The sequence below is a fragment of the Phyllobates terribilis genome, unplaced genomic scaffold, assembly GCF_046119375.1.
Source record: "Phyllobates terribilis strain yellow unplaced genomic scaffold, ASM4611937v1 Scaffold_3__8_contigs__length_932513732, whole genome shotgun sequence".
NCBI classification, from domain to species: Eukaryota; Metazoa; Chordata; class Amphibia; order Anura; family Dendrobatidae; genus Phyllobates; species Phyllobates terribilis.
Window position 1 is genome coordinate 204305390 of NW_027362763.1, and position 21368 is coordinate 204326757.

Below are 21368 nucleotides of genomic sequence, written 5' to 3' on the forward strand. Positions count from 1 at the left end.
ATCAAACTTTCGCACATGTCTAGGATGTTGGGGAGTATCAGAAGCAGAAGAGATGCCAGTTACTTACCTTTGGTATCTGCTGTGTGATCTTTGCCAAATTTTGTCCTTTTTTGCCGATTATGAACCTATGCAGCCAAGATGGAGCAGACACCGTGGCCACAGTGAAGCTGTTTGCCTGAGGAATCAGAGAAACCAGGTTATTTCTTTGCTTTGCTTCTATTTATGTCGACAAATCCATACAAAGATCTCAGTTTACCTTAGCATACACTTCAGTCAGTGCCTGGCCAAGTTTCTCAGGCTCCCCCCGCAGAATCACAGTCTCGGAGCTGCTATCGCTGGGGGGTATCTCCACAGACACGCCTGTGCGCTCCAGGATCTCCTGTAGGCTGTTGCCTTTAGGGCCAATGACATACTTGTGTTGGGATTTTCTCACTTCTACTGCAATATTGGTGGTCTTCTTTTTCTGCAAGGTAGAAAAAAATAAAAAATAAAAACTACACAAAGAACGTAAAAAAAAAAAAAAAAAAAAAAGATTTTCTACCCTTAGAAAACTGGTCTCCAACCAATCAGATACTAGTTTAAAAAAAATTAATCAGATAGAGCTCACCCCCCATGGGTTCACAGCTGGCATACCAACACTTTTGGCTTGAGCAAAGACGTCACATATCACCGTTGCAGCTAATCACTGAGCTATTGAGTCACTAAGCTCAGTGATTAGCTGCAGCGGTGATGTGCGCTGTTAACAGGTCATCACCACTGCAGCCAAAAGGGAACTAGCTTTGAACTCAGGGACTGTGAGTACTATTCATTTTAATAGTATTTGATTGTTTGGGGAAAAACTTTTCTAAAAGTTGACAACCCCTTTAACACTGATAAGTTACTAGTCTAACATGCACAGCAGAATAGACCAATAATTACGGTACCAGATCAGTGCCCTCGGCCTAATATTATAGCTACGGCATGACAATAGTCACAGATGCATTAGGAAAACTAACTTTCGGAAGAATGACTAGATGTACTGAGAAGTATACAGCGGGAATAACAACCTTTATTCAGGAAGAGAATGTGAAATACCACGAGAAGCTCATTGGTAGAACCCATGAAGTCAGGTTCAGCCTCACCTTTTCTTCATAAATTTGCCGGATTCTGGCCACAGCCTGCGCCAGCTGATCTTTCTCGCCCATGCAAACAATTTCAGTTTTGTTGACACTCGGAGGAGGGATGTTTATTCTCGTTCCGGTTTCGTGCATGATGTCATTCACCGTTTTGTTGTAAGGTCCAGCAATGAAAGGGTGGTAGGCCTTATCAACTTCCAAACGTTCCACTGCTCGTTTATCCTGAAATACAAGACATGTGAGTGAGTAAAAGAACAAGAAAACCCAGAACCAACCAAAAGAACATCATCTATGCATCTCCGATAGCTGTCCCTTACCTGCTCGGCTGAGATGAGCAGAATCTCATGCCGTGCTTTTTCAATGCCCTCTTTGGTGCCAGTGATCTTAATCTGGTTACTGGCATCATCGGGCCGGGGGACTTGAATCTTGGTAGCGGTTTTCAATTCCAAGTCCTGCAGCTTATCTCCACTTTTACCAATCACGAAACGGTGGTGTTCCTTTGGGATAGCAATTGAAGCAGATGCCTAAAGGAGAAAAAAAAAAGCATAAGGATGATCAAGACTTGGATTATGTTCACTTTTTTTTTTTTTTTACTTTTTTTAATTGAGCAGAATCTGCTTTGAAAATCATTAAAAACAGTTTAAAGTACCATTGAATGACCTTCCTATTCATAACAATAGGAAAACATGCAAATTGTGCACATATTGCGGTTTTTATCCACTTGGGAAAAAGAGCAATTGGTCATGTCAAATTTTGAAAAATTTATACTTGGGGGGGAGTGCTGCAAATTTAACTTATAAATTAAATGAAGCAGAAAAAAACACATTCCATACACAAGGGGAAAAAAAATAGGCTAAAGCGTTTTTTTTGTTGGAATAGAATACCCTTAAGAAAGTTTTTAGCTTTTGGGTGACTTTTTGCAAAAAGATACTCACAAAAATAAATTTGGTACCCCCAATAATCAGCAACCTGACAACATTCTACCACTTGCAGTTTCCACTCACAGGTTTTTGGGAGTTTTTAATTACTAAGCAAAAAGTATCACGGTTTTATTTCCAAAAAAAGAAAATGTAGGGGGCCCCACTTGTACATAAAGTGCTAACCAAAATAAATCTAGGACAAATGCAATTTAAAAAATAAATAAATAAAGAAGAGGAAAGACATGTACAAAAGATCGGTTGCATTTACTAAATTTAAACAATGTAAATAAATCTGTATTAAATAAAAACCTGAACAAGACAAAAAAAAAATAATTTACAAATGCACAAATTGCGCCAGAATCTGTTTCCTAGGCCAAAAATTAGCACTGGGATACAACTCATGACCAAGATAAGCATGGATAGACAACACCCTAAAGTGTAAAATTCAAAGAGTAATTGAAGTACGGTAACATTATGGAGTCATCTACTGCAAAACCCAAGTAAGAAAAAGAATCTCCGAACCAAAGTTCTTTGCAGCCGACACACTAACCCTTTGATGAGCAGAATGTGCCAGATAAAAGTAGTGGTCACCTGAAAGGTTACTTCTACCAATCCTAATTGTTATCTAGATTCGTCGAGGTTCATATATGCGCTTAAAAAGTAACAGTCATTTTAATTTTTAGTTCAGACATTAAATACTACAGCATAAGAAACTTTGTAATATGTCTTACTAGAAGAAATCTGCTTCTTTCTCCTCTTGGACTGATCATTAATTCTCAAAATTCTGAATTCAAGGGTAAAATTTGGCTTCAGATTTTCCCATTAATGAGATGGGTGACAGAAGGTGCTTATAAAAATCTATGGAGAACTGTAACGGGAGTTTCAGAGCATGAAGAAAAAGGTCTGTCTCCATAGAGTTTCAAAAGCACCAACTGCAATTTTCTCTCCTAGTAGTGAGAAAATCTGTATTCACTGAAGACAAGATTTTACCCATCAATTGAGAATGATCGATCAGTCCAGGAAGAAAAATAAGCAGATTTCTTTGATAAGATATATTGCAAAGTTACTTATTTTCATGTGTACTATTGATTTATAAACTAAGAAATAAGCACAACTGTCGTTTTAGGTGTCCATAGGAGCTCCATTGCAAGATCTGCCATTTTTAACCAGATAAAGATTTAAAAAAAAAAAAGCTGCATGCTGTACTATTTTTTTCTGTTAGAATGAAGGACCACTAACCTATAATTTACCCCACAAAATGGGAATTAGGCCCAATTCACTGTCCTACGTGTGGCAAGGATGAAGCCCATTTAATGCACAAGAATTGGAGTATTTTGGAAAGAGACGATGTTTCTGATAGAACGGGTCTATTATGTAAAATTTTGGTTAGATCCAGGAGTGCGTATTTTGGGTATACAAGAACAGATGATGGACCCAGAGTCCCCGGGAGTGATCGGTATGCTTTCTATTTCATCCCAAGCTTGCAAATTACTTGTCCTACGCAGGGTAGATTCCAGTCCCCGTACTACTGCAGAATTAATACATAAAATAAATATAATGATATTGAAAACGTAATGTATCAAAAAAATAATGCACTATACAAATTTAAAAAAAAAAATTGAGAGGGAAAAAATGGTTGGATATTCTGGAGTTGCCCTCTAATTTAGTAAGAGAATGGATGATGCAGAAGTTTTCAGTGCTTTTTTGATTAATCCAAAGGAGTATTGAGCTTGCATTTAGCTTTTGACTATACACATAGTGATGGCGGGGGTGGGGGAATTAATAATTTTTATATTTTTTTTTATCAAAGAAAAACTGTCAGGACTCTACTTTGATGATAGAATGTCCACATAAATTTGCAACTTTCAAATTGTGCAGTATGGGTAGTACATTACATATTACTGTATTCCTTTTTAGTGTTTGTATTTTGTTACGTTTTGAAAAATGGAAAAGTGTAATGAAGTGGTTTTTCAATAAAAATTATCTGATTTTAAAAATGGCGGATCACATTAAAAGACTATGTGGCCTGCCTGGCGCTGTTTGAGCCCCTCATGGGATAGATCAGTTTCTTGCTGGAGTTCTGGGCATTGATTCAGATAACAGAAAAATGAATCTGCAAGTGCAAACTCCATTATAAACCCAGTCTTAGCAGGCCAGACATAGTATTAAGAAGACAGTCTTACGTTGTATGTACATAGCAAATTCAGCAGTTTATTATAGCAGAGCTGGGTCTTTTGCAACGTGAAGCAAATAGATGACATTAATACAGTGTGAAAGAATAGATGGTGATCTGCCCGGTTTTACATAGCCATTTTATGTAGCCAAATATACTACAAAATTATGGGGTCATATATTCCATTTAAAAATGTAAACGGATTATACAACTCATTTTAATATAAACTGATCTACTAAATTGACCAATATGCCCTTAAATCACACATTATGACCCACCGACAGTGCATAATTAATAAACTAGCTTTAAGGAGGCTACATTGATTATACAGAATATAACCTGTGTTATTGGAATTTCCAACCACAAGTAAATGAGACAAGCAACAGATCGGAGCTGTGTGTGATCTGATGGGCTAGAGTCTTCATAACAAGAGCTCCCATCCTTCACTACGCAACACGTGGGAATCGGCTCTCTTGACAGTAGACACTGGCAGTAAAATCTGTTGATATACACAACATTACAGGGTCCCAGAAGGTCGGGCAAATTAATCTTTAGAGGGTTTCACTTGCATCAGGTTCAGAAATACTTCTTACTCCCAACGACAGCTTTTCCCCTTAGAGGCTGCACATCACTCCCCTTGGAGGGCTATAAATGAACCTGTATCACAGGAGATTCATCTTACCTGGGTCTGCAGTCGTGTCACTATCTCTTTTCTCGCTTTCATTACAGAATCAAGCTTTCCAGAAACCATGATAGACAAGCCTTGATCTTTGGCCAGGGAAAGTTCCAGTTGAGCACCAGTCTTCTGCATGATGTCCAAGCAAATCTTTGCCTGCTCGCCCTCCCCAAACTGAGCCATGTCCTTGTATCTACGCTCTTCCAGAGGGACATGGAACACCTAGATAAAAAAACATAAGTCACTGGAGCACAATAATTCTTTTAAAGGGAATCTATCAGCAGGTTTTTGCTCTGTAATCTGAAGACAGCATAATGTAGAGGCCGCGACACTGATTTCAGCGATGTGTCACTTATTAGGCTATGTTCCATTGTTTCCATACAAGGAAACGTTTTATCACCAGGAGATTACTACGGTCTGGACACCGGCCATGCCCCCTCTGATAAGCAGCTCACTGTCAATAGACAATGTACACAGAGAGCCTGATGTGGGCAGGGTTAGCTTTCTCAGCTCTGCTACATCTAAAAACTTGTGTCACAACTGCTGCACCCAGTAAACTAGGTGATACATCGATGGAATCAGGGTCTCTTTTCCTACATTATGCTGCTCTCAGATTAGGGAGCAAAAACCTGCTGACAGATTCCCTTTAAGACCACTAGGTCAGCTTAAATACAAGAAGAAAGGTTTAAAAAGTTCACACCACAAAATTCCCATAATCTACAGAAGCAGTCAACCAACCTGAGTGATAACGGAAGACTTGATAGGCCGAATTTTGCTCCATGCACCTGCAGGCTCAGAAGGGGTTTCACTGCCAACAGCCTTTTCCGGGAGGGGTGGGAATGCATCTTTGTAAGTGGGGGGATCATTTTCCTCCTCAGATCCAATGGCTGCCACTGTATGGAAAGTCACAAATGGCTACGTGGTAACTAAACTTTTTTTTTTTATTTAATAAATCAGCCTTTGCAAAGTTATGAATCTTTGTAATATACTCCATTACCTAATTTTGCTTCCTTTTTTCGTAAATACAGAGCTGAAAGTACTGTGTTAACCGCCAGTTAATGCCCTTTTAGAAAATCCGTATGGATACTAAAGCAGCAGATCAAAGCAAACCGCATTTGCAAACAAACATTCTCACGGTGATTATGGGGCAGGGGAGCAGAGAAGCTGACAAAGCAAGTGTGTTTGTAAATATTGTTGGAGTATGGATCCTTGTTGGAGCAGCAGTTCAAAGCATATTCTAAAAGAGCATGAACTGGGCAGTTAAAACAGCACTTTCAGCATGGTGTTGGAGAGACAGAAGCAAAATAAGGTAATAGAGAAGATTACAAAAATTCATGACTTTGCAATGGCTAATCAATAAGTAAACATTTAGATACACTTCAAAGTGGACATATTTCACAATACAAACTGTATGTCCAAATTTCTGTATAAACACTCAAAAATATTATGAGCTTATCCAGAGCTGGACTTAAAATACTCATTTTAATACTAGGCAGGGAAACTTTAAAAATCATTAGCAATTCTTACATTGATTTTCACAGTAATTGCACCAGCCTCATTGGGTCCAAGATCTGCATTGTGAATTTTTGTCCCACAACCGCTTTAAGTATTAAACTCATAAAATAGGAAACTTAAAAAATTAAAAAAAACACACAAGACAGACTTCACTAACCTCTGACCGTTGGTTGGGTCAGCCCACTACGATGTTCATCAAAGCTTTCCTGGGTAAGAACCGCCACCGAGCTCATTGTCCCACGCAAATCCGTGTAACCACTGCAACAATAAAGTCATTTCTTAACTTTTAAAGTTACTTCAGCAATAGATTTTCTGAAAAACCAATCTCAATGTATATTGTGACAGTAGCTTTTCTGGTGTGAAAGTCAAGGATGGGTTTTGGATGACAATGCTTTGGAAAATGCGTTCCTGCAAAGCCTAACGAATACAAAATCTAACTAAACACCAGGAATCCACATCTAAAGGGAGAATCCCATTATCCGTTTCATACCACAAGGCTACAATTCAATTACGGTAATTTGTATTGTGGAGAACATGCAGTACCATTCATGGCCACCAGATAATGAACGAAGCTTCCACCGAAATCTCCTGATTGGTGGCTGGAGCCACTTGGTGCCAAGTTCTCATGTATAAGTATTTAGCGAGCTTTTGATGTTGCAGATTTTACGCATCAATCAGCTAAATTAAATTACTAGTTTTCTTTTACACTGCTTTTTTTTTTTTTTGTGCGGCAAAAATATGCAGTGTAAAAAAAGTTACTAAAAGTCTCTGTGAAACTGAACCATTGACATTGCAGTGCATATATTCATTCATGGTTACAATTTATTGAGCACTTTTTACAAGCAGATTTAAACCAAAATCTGCTTGGGGGGAGAATAGAAGAGGCAGTGTGCACATACCCCAATGAACACAAAGCTACTGGTAAACCTACTAAAAATGGCTGTGTGATGGGACCACCGACAGTGAGGAGTTAGGAACACAGAGGCCCAATGTGAACATTGCTATATTAAATAAGCCTGATATTGTACAGATAAGTCCAAACCCTTGTCCTTCCATGAACAGATGATGGACAAGTTAGCTTCTCATTTGCATCAACACACCTTTGTATTTAGCTATTTCTGGAATAAGGACAAGGACATTTAGAACTTCACCAGCAAGTTTCCATTCCTAACACTCCGGAACGTTTCATACACAACTTTTCTAATTGGAGGAAGTTGATGGACTGGTCTGATCTCCTGCTCCTCCATCAGCAGACATTCTGAATATAAAGCATGGTGCAGACTAGGAAAAGAAGCTGTAATACTTTTCATACAAGTGCAACAAAATCACTTCTCCGAACCCTTTGAAGCGTCTGTCATCACATTTTTGTCAACTAATCTGAAAGCAGCCTAATGTAAAGCCTGCTTGCTTTTAGTAAAATCACTGTTTTATCAGCAGGAGATTATCACTAGAGGACTAATAAATCTGCTGCCAGATTTCTGTGTACACTGTGCATAGGCAGAAAGCTGCCAATCAGTGGTGTGAGCCAGGTTATACAGAGCTCAGCATTCCGAGAAGTGCAGCAGATAAAACAGTGATTTTATCAACAGTGTAGCGAGCAATCCAGTAAGTGACACATGGCTGGAATCAAGGTCTCTGCCACTACATCATGCTGCTCTCAGATAAAGTAGTAAAATGTGTGTGTGTGTGTATATATATTAATATTATATGTATATACACACACCTCATACATGCCTGCAGAGAAAGAAGCCAATGTCGCAGTAATAAAACAGGGCAGATAGAAGAACCGCATTACAGAGTGTTAGATGATTGGTGTAAAAAGCAACTTACCAGCTAAAGGGTCAAAAGCCAGAAAGTCCGTCCGGTGAGCTGAACGCTTTTATCAGCCTGCCAGCTTCTGCAAGAAAGGAAAAAATGGGTTAAGCACAGGTACAAACAAGAGCTGTGAATATTAGCAGGTTGTCATAGACGATATAAAGAAACTGAAGACCTTTATTTTGATGCATTATTTAATATACAGATCAAAAAGACAAAATTGCCCCCAAAAAACAAATCCGAAGCACCAAGACGTGCGATTTCTACACCAGTGTGTGAAACAGGACCAAGTCACAGAGATGGCGCGGGGTCACAACTAAAGTGTCAGATGCAAATCATGACCTAAATAGCGCAAATAGCCAAAGATCTTTATGTCACTGCTCCTAGAATATTGCACAAGACAAACGTCATTAACAAAGAACAAAACAGACAGGTCCAACAACTAGGAGGATCGTAAACCAAACAGGACGTTAATCACATGCACACATTACTGCTATGGCAATCCGTATGATCCGAGGGAGCAAACAGTCCCAGAATTTCCTGAAGCAGCCGTTTCCTGGTCTACCGCAGGAAAACACAACAAGGACTTCAATGTAAAGGAGATATTCGTGCAAGATTCCCTGCATCGGGCAGCAGATACCTTGTTCTATCATTTCTAAATACACTCCATCGATTGAGAAACTGATGGAAGAGCAAAAACCCTAATCATGGTGGCTGTGGAGAGTTCTGGGCCAAGCGATGGGCTGGATGAGGTTCGAAAAACCCTTATGGTGGATGTGGAGAGTTCTGGGCCAAGCTATGGGCTGGGTGAGGTTCCAAAAACCCTCATCATGGTGGCTGTGGAGAGTTCCGGGCCAAGCGATGGGCTGGATGAGGTTCCAAAAACCCTCATCATGGTGGCTGTGGAGAGTTCCGGGCCAAGCGATGGGCTGGATGAGGTTCCAAAAACCCTCATCATGGTGGCTGTGGAGAGTTCTGGGCCAAGCGATGGGCTGGATGAGGTTCCAAAAACCCTCATCATGGTGGCTGTGGAGAGTTCCGGGCCAAGCGATTGGCTGGATGAGGTTCCAAAAACCCTCATCATGGTGGCTGTGGAGAGTTCTGGGCCAAGCGATGGGCTGGATGAGGTTCCAAAAACCCTCATCATGGTGGCTGTGGAGAGTTCCGGGCCAAGCGATGGGCTGGATGAGGTTCCAAAAACCCTCATCATGGTGGCTGTGGAGAGTTCTGGGCCAAGCGATGGGCTGGATGAGGTTCCAAAAACCCTCATCATGGTGGCTGTGGAGAGTTCCGGGCCAAGCGATGGGCTGGATGAGGTTCCAAAAAACCCTCATCATGGTGGCTGTGGAGAGTTCTGGGCCAAGCGATGGGCTGGATGAGGTTCCAAAAACCCTCATCATGGTGGCTGTGGAGAGTTCTGGGCCAAGCGATGGGCTGGATGAGGTTCACCACAAGGGGTTTTTACTCACCTACACGCAGTGATAACACTGCAAACAAGAGGACGGTATTCTGTGCCCCCCATGTGAATGGCGCAGCAGTGTCAGTGGGAGCCATAGATCTATAGAACTGCAAAAACATCAGATAATTGGAATGGATTATCAGTTGAAAACATTTCTGTACCAAATCTGACATATGTCACTCTCCAGCAATTACTGTGCCTGTATTAATAGGATGTCCTGCAATAACTGGATCCTAATAGTAGAACTAAAACCCAACTACAGTAACTCACCACCAGGTGCACGGATCATACAGTCTATGTGCAGCAAATGACAAAAGCAAAAAAAAACAGTTTCAGCTCCCACGATTCAATGTTATTAAATAAGCGACGTGAAAGAGCCAAGACAAATGCAAAAAATGCAACGCGTTTCAGATTACTTATGATCCTTCTTCATAGCCTAAAATCTGATCAGTTGACATTTACTGGCCCGTTTTGACGGGTAGATGAAAGCGCTAGGTTTTTGGGTTTCATCTTTTCCTCTTAATCATTGCAACTGACGAGTGAGCATTTTTTGATAGTTCGTTGAGTGGTTGCAATCCGGTTAGGCTACGTTCACATGACCAGTAATCTGTTACAATGGATCCAGCAGCAATCCACTGACAAAAAAGTTGTCAAGTTGAAAAAAAAAAGTTGTGTCTGCAAAATGTTGTCGATTGATTTGCTGCTTTATCGTTCCAATAGATTACTGGACATGTGAATATAGTCTTAGGCCTCCTTCACAAGTCTGTGAAAAACCAGTACCAGTGCTTTGCATATCTGGATAAAGAAAGAAACTACAAAGCTTCTCCTATACTTTGCCATCCGGGTGTACGTGTTTTTTATGGACCCATAGGCTTGTACTGGCCCTTACCATCCGTGCTCCCGGAAAAAACGGACATGTGCATAGCACCATAGGTTATTATGGGTAAGTGTGGTATTTGTGAGAAAAGAAACAGATTCCACACACATTAAGAACACGGCAGCATGAAGAAGGGAATCTTCCTTGACTCGTCTAAATGGGCCATTACCATTCAAAGAGGTCTGCAGCAGCCGAGACATCACAAGCCTCTTACTACCCGGCTTCTGGCTTGTATCCGATCATGGTGACTGCCTTACTCTACATACTGTATAGGTTATTAAGTGATTGGGTTGTGCACATAGCCGATGTTTGTGATGTCTGCTCTCTACTAGTCATCCGTTGCCAGTTTTCACATCCTCTTAATTCTGTTGAATGTTAACTCCGCCATTTCTGAAAGCAGCAGGAGTTTCCGTGAGTTGGAACAGATGTGGCGAGGCAGCTGGAGTCTGCAGTAATTCTCTCCACACCCTACACTGCCAGCAGTGACTGCAGCATACAGAAATAGCAAAACTTCACAGGACTTCATTTATCCACAAGATGAACTGAGGTCTCTAAGTGTTCATACAAGACAAGCATGGCATCTCATAGGGTATGCTGTGACACCCTGGTGGGGCTGGTACAGATGTGACTTCGGTCTCAGGTGTGGCCGACCCATGGGAAAAAAATCGGAACGTTCTGCATGCATAATTCCCTCCTGTAACAGACACCTTGTTCTACTATGACAGCATCACCGACAACCAAGGGAACGTCCTGCTACCAAGAGCTGCAGACGACGAGAGACAGATCCTTGCAGCATCACTGCAGCCCTTCTGGACTATTCTCCATCTCAGGGGAAATACTGAGAGACGGAGTCAGGTACAGAGGGATAATTGGCACTGGATTTACTGCAATTATTGGAGGGATACATGAGAGTCCTTGAGTTGTTCTCCTTCTTCCAGACGTGACTCCAGGAAAAGCTAGCAAACGCGGCAGTATGTGCTTCATCACTGGCAGCCATGCAGCTTTCCGTCAGCTTTGAACAGCAAATTTGCTTTCTGAAAGAAAAGGGTCTCTAGAATTACAGACATCTTCCATGTAGTTCCTGCTACATCGAAAAAAAAAAATGCACTAACCCAATGTCACCAAATACTACAGGCCTGATTACACCAGGATTCTGGATACTACAGGCCTGATTACACCAGGATTCTGGATACTACAGGCCTGATTTCACCAGGATTCTGGATACTACAGGCCTGATTACACCAGGATTCTGGATACTACAGGCCTGATTTCACCAGGATGGAGTAATACACCTTGAATTGTAGCAAGCAACATTATTGCACAATGCAAAGCTGTGTAAAAATTTAGCAGCTTTTGGCCGGTATACACCATTCCTAGCCAAGTCCCCCAACTTTTAGACAGGTGGTAGGAGCTGGGGCAGAACAGAGAATGACCAAGACAACCCGACTAATTCATGATAATTCACGCCACTTAAGTGCCATTAATTATCCCAGAAATGTACTCCAGTCACTGACTGGAGTAACATTTCTGGCAGCAGAGCATGAAGGATGCGCCAAATTCATTAAGAGATGCACACCCCTTAAATGGAATCTGTCAACAGGATTTGCTACCTATTGGAGAGCAGCATAATGTAGGGGCAGAGATCCTGATTTGCGTGATGTGTCGCTTACTGCTCTGCTGGCTGTGGTTTTTATAAAATCACTGTTTTAATCAGCAGATTATCACTAGAGGACTAGGAAACCTGCTGCCATGTAGTCCTCCATACTCATGAGCTCCGTATAACCTTGCCCCCACCACTGATTGGCAGATTTCCGCATACACTGTGCATAGGCATCAAAAAGGTATAGGCATCAAATGCAAATTTGACTTGCTGTATAGGATGATGGATGCAAATCATGTATAAAAATGCGATTTACATGCAGATAAACTGGTAATCTGAAGGTAAATAGTGTTTAATTCATGTTAGGAGGGTTTACTTGAATGGGACTACAGTCAACACTTACTACACAATGTGATTGGCTGCAATACATCCCTCTCCACTATCCACACACATTGCACATGTGCTGCAGAACAGGGGAAGGACAGCAGCACACTCACTATGTAGGGAGCGGAGACTAACAGCTCCCTGTTCTGGCCTGATGACTGGAAGCAAGCAGCTGCAGGGAGAATACAACTTTATTTTCTTCCTGTAACCTCTGGTCTGTTAAACCAGCCAGACGGGACTTGAACACCATTTATCTGAAGATTTCTATTACATCTGCCAGAAAAAAAAAACAATTTTTTGTAGGTGGCAAACCATGTAATTGAAAAATGGACAAATGTAACAAGATATTCTTTAAAAAAAAAAAAAAAAACAACCTGTAGCCATCTACCAGGATGATAAAGATGAAATGAGGGTGGACATTTCAGCAAGACAATGATCCCAAATACATGGCCAAGGAAACACTCAGTTTCAGAGAAAAAAAATAAAGCTGGTAGAATGGCCGAGCCGCCGATCACCTGACCAGCATCCAATAGAAAATGTATGGATGGAACTAAAACTCAGGAGTTCATAGAAGGAGTCCACGGGACCTTCAGGATTTGAAGAGTGTTTGTGTGGAAGAATGGGCCAAAATCACACCTGAGCAATGCATGCGACTAGTTTCTCCATACAGGAAGCATCTTGAAACTGTCATCACCAACAAAGGCTTTTGTACAAAGTGTTAAATTTCAGTAAGCGTGTTCAATACTTCTTTCACCCACTGTACATACATACACGTTTTTGTTTTAATTAGTTCCCTCAGCTAATTGCTTATACACCATACTTCAATACTACAATATAGCAATCTCCTATGAAATCCAGCCAGCGGCTAGGGTTCATACAATTTCTAACATCACAGACATCGGGATCTTCCGTAGGCCTCCGGCTGCCATGGGTATCCATCAGCAGCCCTCAATCACATAGCACAAAAGGTCAATGGATGTCACAAGTGACGGGCTCCATGCTATAAACTTACTTGCTGTTGTCATGCTTGATAGCAGCATTCAGGAGATTAAAGTGTTCGCGATCGGAGTTCGCTTTGATCACATCAGTCACTATAAGGAGCCGGAAATATAACATGGGCTGTATGGATGGGGCGCAGCTTCTAAGCCGGCTCCTTCTAGTGATGAGCTCGTCCCCAAGGAGTTTTAAACAAATGGGTTAATGCTTAAAGGATACCTACACTAAGCAGTAAGAGCTGAAGAATCCGGCAGATCAGTGGGGTATGGGTCGCAACTCGCAACACTTCCACCGATCTCTCTAAATACTTGTCAGAAGACTGCTTAGCAGGCAATAACGTGCACACAGCAGTGTATCTGCTCAGACTTTCTATTGAGTTTATACACTACTCATGAGGGAGCGGGCCGCTTCAGACTGCTGATCAGCACACTTCTGACCAGGGCTGTGGAGTCGGTAAGCCAAACCTCAGACTCCTCAATTTCCATGACTCCGACTCCACGACTCCCTCATACACGGCTCATGTTTAAGTGATAAATTTACTGCAGCACAGATTCATCTCAGCTAAAAGTCTAGACCCTTAGATTAGGAATAGGACAGACATTTATAGGACATTTCATAACTTTCCCAAATTCTTATGAAAAAATATTCTCCACAAACTGCATCGAACTACTGTACCCAATTTATTATATATTTTAGGAGTCTGAGCTGGTCCATTTTGTACCGACTCCACAGCCTTGCTTCTGACAAGGATTTTTAGCGATCAGTAGCAGTCTCAGGACCTGGACTTTCACTGATGTGCAGGGGGGGAACCTGTCACATTGACAATAGTATCTAATCATCAGGATGATATACATGTTTGTGGGTAAAGTTTCAGTAAACCTTGTATTTTATTCATTGAAATCTTCAGTGTTTCTATGTATACTAGTCCAGTGGGTGGTCCTACTGAGTGATTAACAGTATATTCTGTATGCATACTGCAATAGCTATTAGGACCACCCACTGCACTTATACAGTGGTGAATAATAATTTGTTACACTGCTGATTTTGCAAGTTCTCACCCACAAAAAATGGAGAGGTCTGTAATTTTTATAATAGGTACACTTCACTTGTGAAAGCCAGAATCTAAAAATAAAAAACAGAAAAATCATATTGTATGATTTTTACATCATTAATTTGCATTTTATTGCATGAAATAAGTATTTGATACAATAGAAAAACAGAACTTAAATATTTGGTGCAGAAACCTTTGTTTGCAGTTAGAGGTCTGACATTTCCTGTAGTTCTTGACCAAGTTTGCACACACTGCAGCAGGGATTTTGGCCCACTCCTCCATACAGATCTTCTCCAGATCTTTCAGGTTTCGGGAATATCACTGGGCAACATTGAGTTTCAGCTCCCCCCAAAGATTTTCTAATGGGTTCAGGTCTGGAGACTGGCTAGGTCACTCCAGGACCTTGAAGTGCCTCTTATAGAGCCACTCCTTGGTTGCCCTGGCTGTGTGTTTTGGGTCATTGTCATGCTGGAAGGCCCAGCTATGATCCATCTTCAATGGTCTTACTGAGGAAAGGAGGCTGTTGGCCAAAATCTTGCGATGCATGACCCCATCCATCCTCCCTTCAATACGATGTAGTCATCCAGTCACCTTTGCAGAAAAGCACCACCAAAGTATGATGTTTCCCCCACCATGCTACACAGTTGGGACAGTGTTTTTGGGGTTGTACTAATCCTTTTTCCTCCAAACACAGCAAGTGGAGTTGATACCAGAAAGTTCTATTTTGGTCTCATCTGACCACATGACCTTCTCCCATGCCTTTTCTGGATCATCCAGATGGTTACTGGCGAACTTCAAACATAGTTACATAGTTTATAAGGCCGAAAAAAGACAAGCGTCCATCCAGTTCAGCCTATTTCTTGTGCACTGCAGCTATTCCGCAGCGTAGATCCAGGGGAACACAAAAAAAAACAAAAAAAAAAACATGCGGTATAGGCCAATTGACATCATTGAGGAAAAAATTCACTTCCCGACACCAATCTGGATTAATTAACTATCACTAAGCATAAGATGTAATTTTATTGTTCTCAAGAAAGGCGTCCAGGCCTCTCTTGAACTCATTAAGTGAGTTGGACATCACCACTTCCTCTCCCAGAGAGTTCCAGAGTCTCACGGCTCTGACCGTAAAGAATCCCCTTCTATGCTGGTGCAGGAACCTCCTTTCCTCCAGACGCATAGTGTGCCCCCTCGTCTTTGTCACCATCCTTGGTATAAACAGGTCATGGGAGAGATCTCTGTACTGCCCCCTGATGTATTTATACATGTTTATGAGGTCTCCCCTAAGCCTTCTCTTTTCCAACGTAAATAGGCCTAATTTTGACAACCTCTCTGGGTATTCTAGTCCCTCCATTCCCTTTATTACCTTAGTCGCCCTCCTTTGTACCCTCTCTAGCTCCAATATGTCTTTCCTGAGCACCGGAGCCCAGAACTGTGCACAATATTCTAAGTGCGGCCTTACCAGCGCTTTATACAGAGGAAGAACAATGTTCTCATCATATGCCCCTATTCATCTTCTGATGCATGCCATGACTCTATTTGCCTTCGCAGCTGCTGCCTGACACTGGGCACTCAAATTTAATTTGCTATTAACCAAGACACCCAGGTCCTTCTCCATGTCAGATTTCCCCAACGGTTTCCCATTTAATATGTATGGGTAACTGCTGTTTTTCTTTCCCATGTGCATGACCTTACATTTATCGGCATTGAACCCCATTTGCCATTTTTTGGCCCAACTCCCCAATTTATCTAAATCCTCCTGTAGCTGTGCCCTGTCCTCATCTGTGTTAACTACTTTACAAAGTTTAGTATCATCTGCAAATATTGCTATTTTACTATGCAACCCTTCCACTAGATCATTAATAAATATATTAAATAATATAGGGCCCAAGACAGACCCTTGAGGCACCCCGCTAGTAACCCTGACACCCCCTGAGCTTACTCCATTGATAACCACCCTCTGCTTTCTATCACTCAGCCAGCTATTTACCCACTTGCACACATTATCCCCCAGACCAAGCATTCTCATTTTATATACCAACCTTTTGTGTGGCACGGTATCAAACGCTTTGGAGAAGTCAAGGTATACAACATCCACTGACTCTCCCCGGTCCAGCTGTGAGCTCACCTCCTCGTAGAAGGCGATCAGGTTTGTTTGGCAGGAGCGATCTCTCATGAATCCATGTTGATATGGAGTTAGACAGTTATTATCATTAAGATATTCTACAATAGCATCTCTAAGAAATCCTTCAAACAATTTACCCACAACAGACGTTAAGCTGACTGGTCTATAGTTCCCAGGGTCACTTTTAGACCCCTTTTTGAATATTGGTACCACATTTGCTTTGCGCCAGTCTAGTGGGGCAGTCCCTGTCCATAAAGAGTGCTTGAATATAAGATACAGCGGTCTGTCTATCACATTACTTAATTCTTTTAGTACCCGGGGGTGTATGCCATCTGGGCCTGGTGACTTGTCTATTTTGATATTATTTAGGCGTTTCTGGACTTCCTCCTGGGTTAGGTGGGTGATATTTAGCGGAGGGTTTACTTTATCACTCTGCATTTCCTCCGATAAATTGTTTTCTTTTGTGAAAACAGTGGAGAAGAAGCTATTGAGTAGGTTTGCTTTACCCTCATCGCCCTCTATGATTTTACCCAGGTTATTTTTCAATGGGCCAACTCCATCAGTTTTAATCCTTTTACTGTTTATATAGTTAAAGAACAGTTTGGGATTCGTTTTACTTTCTTTGGCAATTAGTCTCTCTGTCTCCTCTTTTGCTATTCTTATTTGTTTCTTACAGATTTTGTTTTTTTCCCTATAAGTTATTAGCGCTTCCTTGCTGCCTTCTTGTTTAAGTTTACCGAAAGCCCTTTTTTTGTTTTTCATTGCCCTCTTGACTTCCTTATTTAGCCACATTGGCTTCCTCCTATTCCTAGCCCTTTTATTCCCATAAGGTATGTACCTTCTACAGTGACTATGTAGGACTGTTTTGAAAATTTCCCATTTTCTATCCGTGCTCCTATTACTGAAGATACTATCCCAGTCTATAAGGTGAAGGGCATCTCTTAGCTGATCAAACTTTGCCCTCCTGAAGTTCAGTGTTTTTGTGACTCCCTTGCTGGGCACCCTACTGAAGCACATGTGGAATTGTATAATGTTGTGGTCACTATTTCCCAGGTGCACCCCGACCTGCACCTCAGTTATTCTGTCTGGCCTGTTAGTTAATATTAAGTCTAAAAGGGCCGTCCCTCTAGTTGGTTCCTGCACAAGTTGTGACAAATAATTGTCTTTGATAATTGACAGAAACCTGTTTCCTTTCTGAGATCTACAGCTTTCGGTTTCCCAGTCTATATCGGGGTAGTTGAAGTCCCCCATAATAATCACCTCGTTATTTTTTGCTACTTCGTCTATTTGTCTCATTAATAGACTTTCCGTGGCTTCTGCTATATTTGGTGGTTTATAGCAGACTCCTAGGATAATTTTATTATTGTTTTTTGCCCCATGTATCTCCACCCATAAGGACTCGACCTCCTCATTTCCCTCCCATACATCCTCCCGTATTGTAGGCTTTAGACACGTCTTTACATATAGACAGACTCCACCCCCTTTCCGATTTCTTCGATTCCTTCTAAACAGACTGTAACCCTGTAAGTTAACTGCCCAGTCATAGCTTTCATCCAACCATGTCTCGGTTATTCCCACTATGTCATAGTTACCTGTAGATATTTCTGCTTCCAGTTCATCCATCTTGTTTGTCAGGCTCCTGGCATTTGCTAGCACGCAGTTTACACGATTTTGTTTTGTTCCAATCTTCTCCCTGTGGATTGTATTAGAAATTTTCTTACCTCCCTTCCAAGTATCTTGTCTTGGACCTTCTTTGTCGCACTTCATATCTTTCATTAGTATGTCCTCTGGTTGCATGTTCGTGTCCGGCATTTTTCTTCCCATCCCCTCTTCTTCTAGTTTAGCGCCCTCCTGATGAGTGTTGCGAGTCTCCTGGCGAATGTGTGTTTCCCGGGTTTGTTGAGGTGTAGTCCGTCTCTGGCAAGGAGTCCATCATAGAGGTAATTCACACCGTGGTCCAGGAATCCAAATCCTTGTTGTCTGCACCATCGTCTCAGCCAGCTGTTCACATCAAGGATCCTGTTCCATCTCCTGACGCCATGCCCGTCTACTGGAAGGATAGAAGAAAAAACTACCTGTGCATCCAGTTCTTTTACTTTCTTCCCCAATGCTTCAAAGTCCTTGCAGATTGTCTGTAGGTCCTTCTTTGCCGTGTCATTGGTGCCAACATGTATCAGAAGAAATGGGTGGACATCCTTGGGACTGATGAGCTTTGGTATCCTATCGGTAACATCCTTGATCTTCGCCCCTGGGAGGCAGCATACTTCTCTTGCGGTTATGTCCGGTCTGCAGATAGCTGCTTCTGTTCCTCTCAGTAGTGAGTCTCCCACCACCACCACTCTTCTTCCCTTCTTGGCTGTCCTTTTTCTTGTCGCTTCTGGGTGTTTCTGGGTACTCTTTTCTTTTTTGCTTGCTGGTAGTTCCTCATCCTTAGGTGTGCCATCTTTGTCCTCCACAAGTCCTTGGAATCTGTTTCTCAGTTGTGTGGTTGGTGGTGTCTCCATGGTCTTGTTGCTTCTTTTGGTCACTTGCCTCCACTTGTCTGCCTCTGGAGGTTCTCTGACGCTTCCTTCACTTTCTGTGACCAGTAGTGACGCTTCTGTTCTGTCCAGGAAGCGTGGACATGTGCTGGCGTAACAGCATAGTGTGTCATTAGTGTGTTACTAATGGTTATATTTGAGACTGTGGTCGCAGCTGTCTACAGGTCATTGACTAGGTCCTCCCGTGTAGTTCTGAACTGATTTCTGACCTTTTTTCAGAATCATCCTTACCCCATGAGGCGAGATCGTACATGGAGCCCCAGACCGAGGAAGATTGACAGTCATCTTGTGTTTCTTCCATTTTCTAATAATTGTGCCAACAGTTGTTGCCTTCTCACCAAGCTGCTTGCATATTGTTCTGTAGCCCATCCCAGCCTTGTGCAGGTCTACAATTTTGTCCCTGGTGTCCTTAGACAGCCATTTGGTTTTGGCAATGGTGGAGAGGTTGGAGTGTGATTGAGTGTGTGGACAGGTGTCTTTTATACAGGTAAAAAGTTCAAACAGGTGCAATTAATACAGGTAACAAGCTCAGAGTAGCAGGGCTTTTTAAAGAAAAACGAATAGGTCTGTGAGAGCCAGAATTCTTGCTGGTGGGTAGGTGATCAAATACTTATTTCATGCAATAAAATACATTTTAATTATTTAAAAAACATACAATGTGATTTTCTGCTTTTTTTTTTTTTTTTTTTTTTTTTTTTTTTACATTCTGTCTCTCACAGGTGAAGTATACCTATGATAAAAATGACAGACCTCTCCAGTCTTTGTAGGTGGGAAAACTTGCAAAATCAGCAGTGTATCCAAATACTTATTTTCCCCACTGTATACATGCAAACACCAGGGATTTCAATGTAAAAAATCTAAGTCAGGCAACGTTCAGTATTTGTAAGCCAAAAGCAGGAATGGAACAATCAGAGAAAAGTATAATAGAAACACGTCACCACTTCTGTATTTATCACCCACCCCTGGTTTTGGCTTACAAATACGGATCTAAAATACTGACCAAATACTGAACGTGCATGTGCTTATACTAAATATTTTCCAACAAACCCATATAGGATTCTGCTCAGCTTATCCTCTATACTGTGCAGTCCGCAGATTGGAATGCATGTATAACCCCCAATTCCCAAAAAAAGTTTGGACGCTGTGTAAAATATGAAAAAAACAAGAATGCAATAATTTAGAAATTCCTTCTTAGTCATATTTTATTCACAACAGAACATAGAACAGATCAGAAGATGAAATGAGTTAATTTTTTTAAATGGAAAAATTTGTACATTTAGAAATTAAAGGTAGCAACACATCACAAAACAGTTGAGAGGGTTAACAAAAGGCTGGAAAGGTACAGGGCACTAATGAAAAACAGCTGAAGAGTCAATTTCAACCAAGTCACATGACTGTATAAAAAGAGCATGTTAGAGAGGCAAAGTCTTTAAGAAGCAAGGATGGTCAGAGGTTAATAAAATATGGCTATAAAGACATTTTCTCATCATTGTATTGTTTTTGTTTTTTTTTTACATTTTAGGGTATGTGCACACGATGCAGAAATGCTCAGGATTTTTTCCTGAGCGTTTCTGCATCTCTCTGGCAGGAAAAAACGCATGCGGATTGTACATGCGGTTTCATGCCAGGGACAAGCGGAAATGAAGCGGTCTTCACTTTCATTTCTGCATGCGGGTTGACAAGCGCTTTCCAGGCGATTTTAGCATCACTTGGAAAGTGCTTGTCAACTTCACACTATATAAATCCATGCAACCGGCATGGATTTATATAGTGTGTGATGTCAAAAAATAAAAAATAAATCTATACTTTACCCTCTGATGGTCCCCGGTGTCCTGCTTCATCGGTCCCGGCTGCCGGCAGTGAAGACTGTAGGACCTTCCGACGTCAGCGTCACGTGACCCGTCACATGACTCTGACGTCAGCGAAGGTCCTTCATTCAACCGCGAAGTGCGCGGGAAGCCGGCAGGACACAGCGCGGGCCGTCAGAAGGTGAGAATATATGTATTTTTTATTTTATTCTTTTTTTTTTAATGGTACCTGGGTCTGGATGAGAGTCCTCTCATCCACACCCGGGTACCATCCGCACATCAGACCGCATGAAAAGCGCATCAACATATACAGTGAT

General features: G+C 41.6%; 1 protein-coding gene across 1 annotated transcript in view; it reads right to left on the bottom strand.

The window, feature by feature from the left end:
* Positions 1 to 21368, bottom strand: part of HDLBP (high density lipoprotein binding protein) — a 47988-nt gene that overhangs the window by 14319 nt on the left and 12301 nt on the right. The window contains exons 2-9 of the mRNA XM_073674546.1: positions 8230 to 8296; positions 6557 to 6657; positions 5623 to 5777; positions 4891 to 5106; positions 1433 to 1639; positions 1122 to 1337; positions 257 to 463; positions 68 to 175 (exon numbers count right to left, since the gene is read on the bottom strand). Coding sequence (XP_073530647.1) covers positions 68 to 175; positions 257 to 463; positions 1122 to 1337; positions 1433 to 1639; positions 4891 to 5106; positions 5623 to 5777; positions 6557 to 6632 — 1185 coding nt within the window. The 5' untranslated portion in view covers positions 6633 to 6657; positions 8230 to 8296. The remainder of the gene's footprint in view (positions 1 to 67; positions 176 to 256; positions 464 to 1121; positions 1338 to 1432; positions 1640 to 4890; positions 5107 to 5622; positions 5778 to 6556; positions 6658 to 8229; positions 8297 to 21368) is intronic.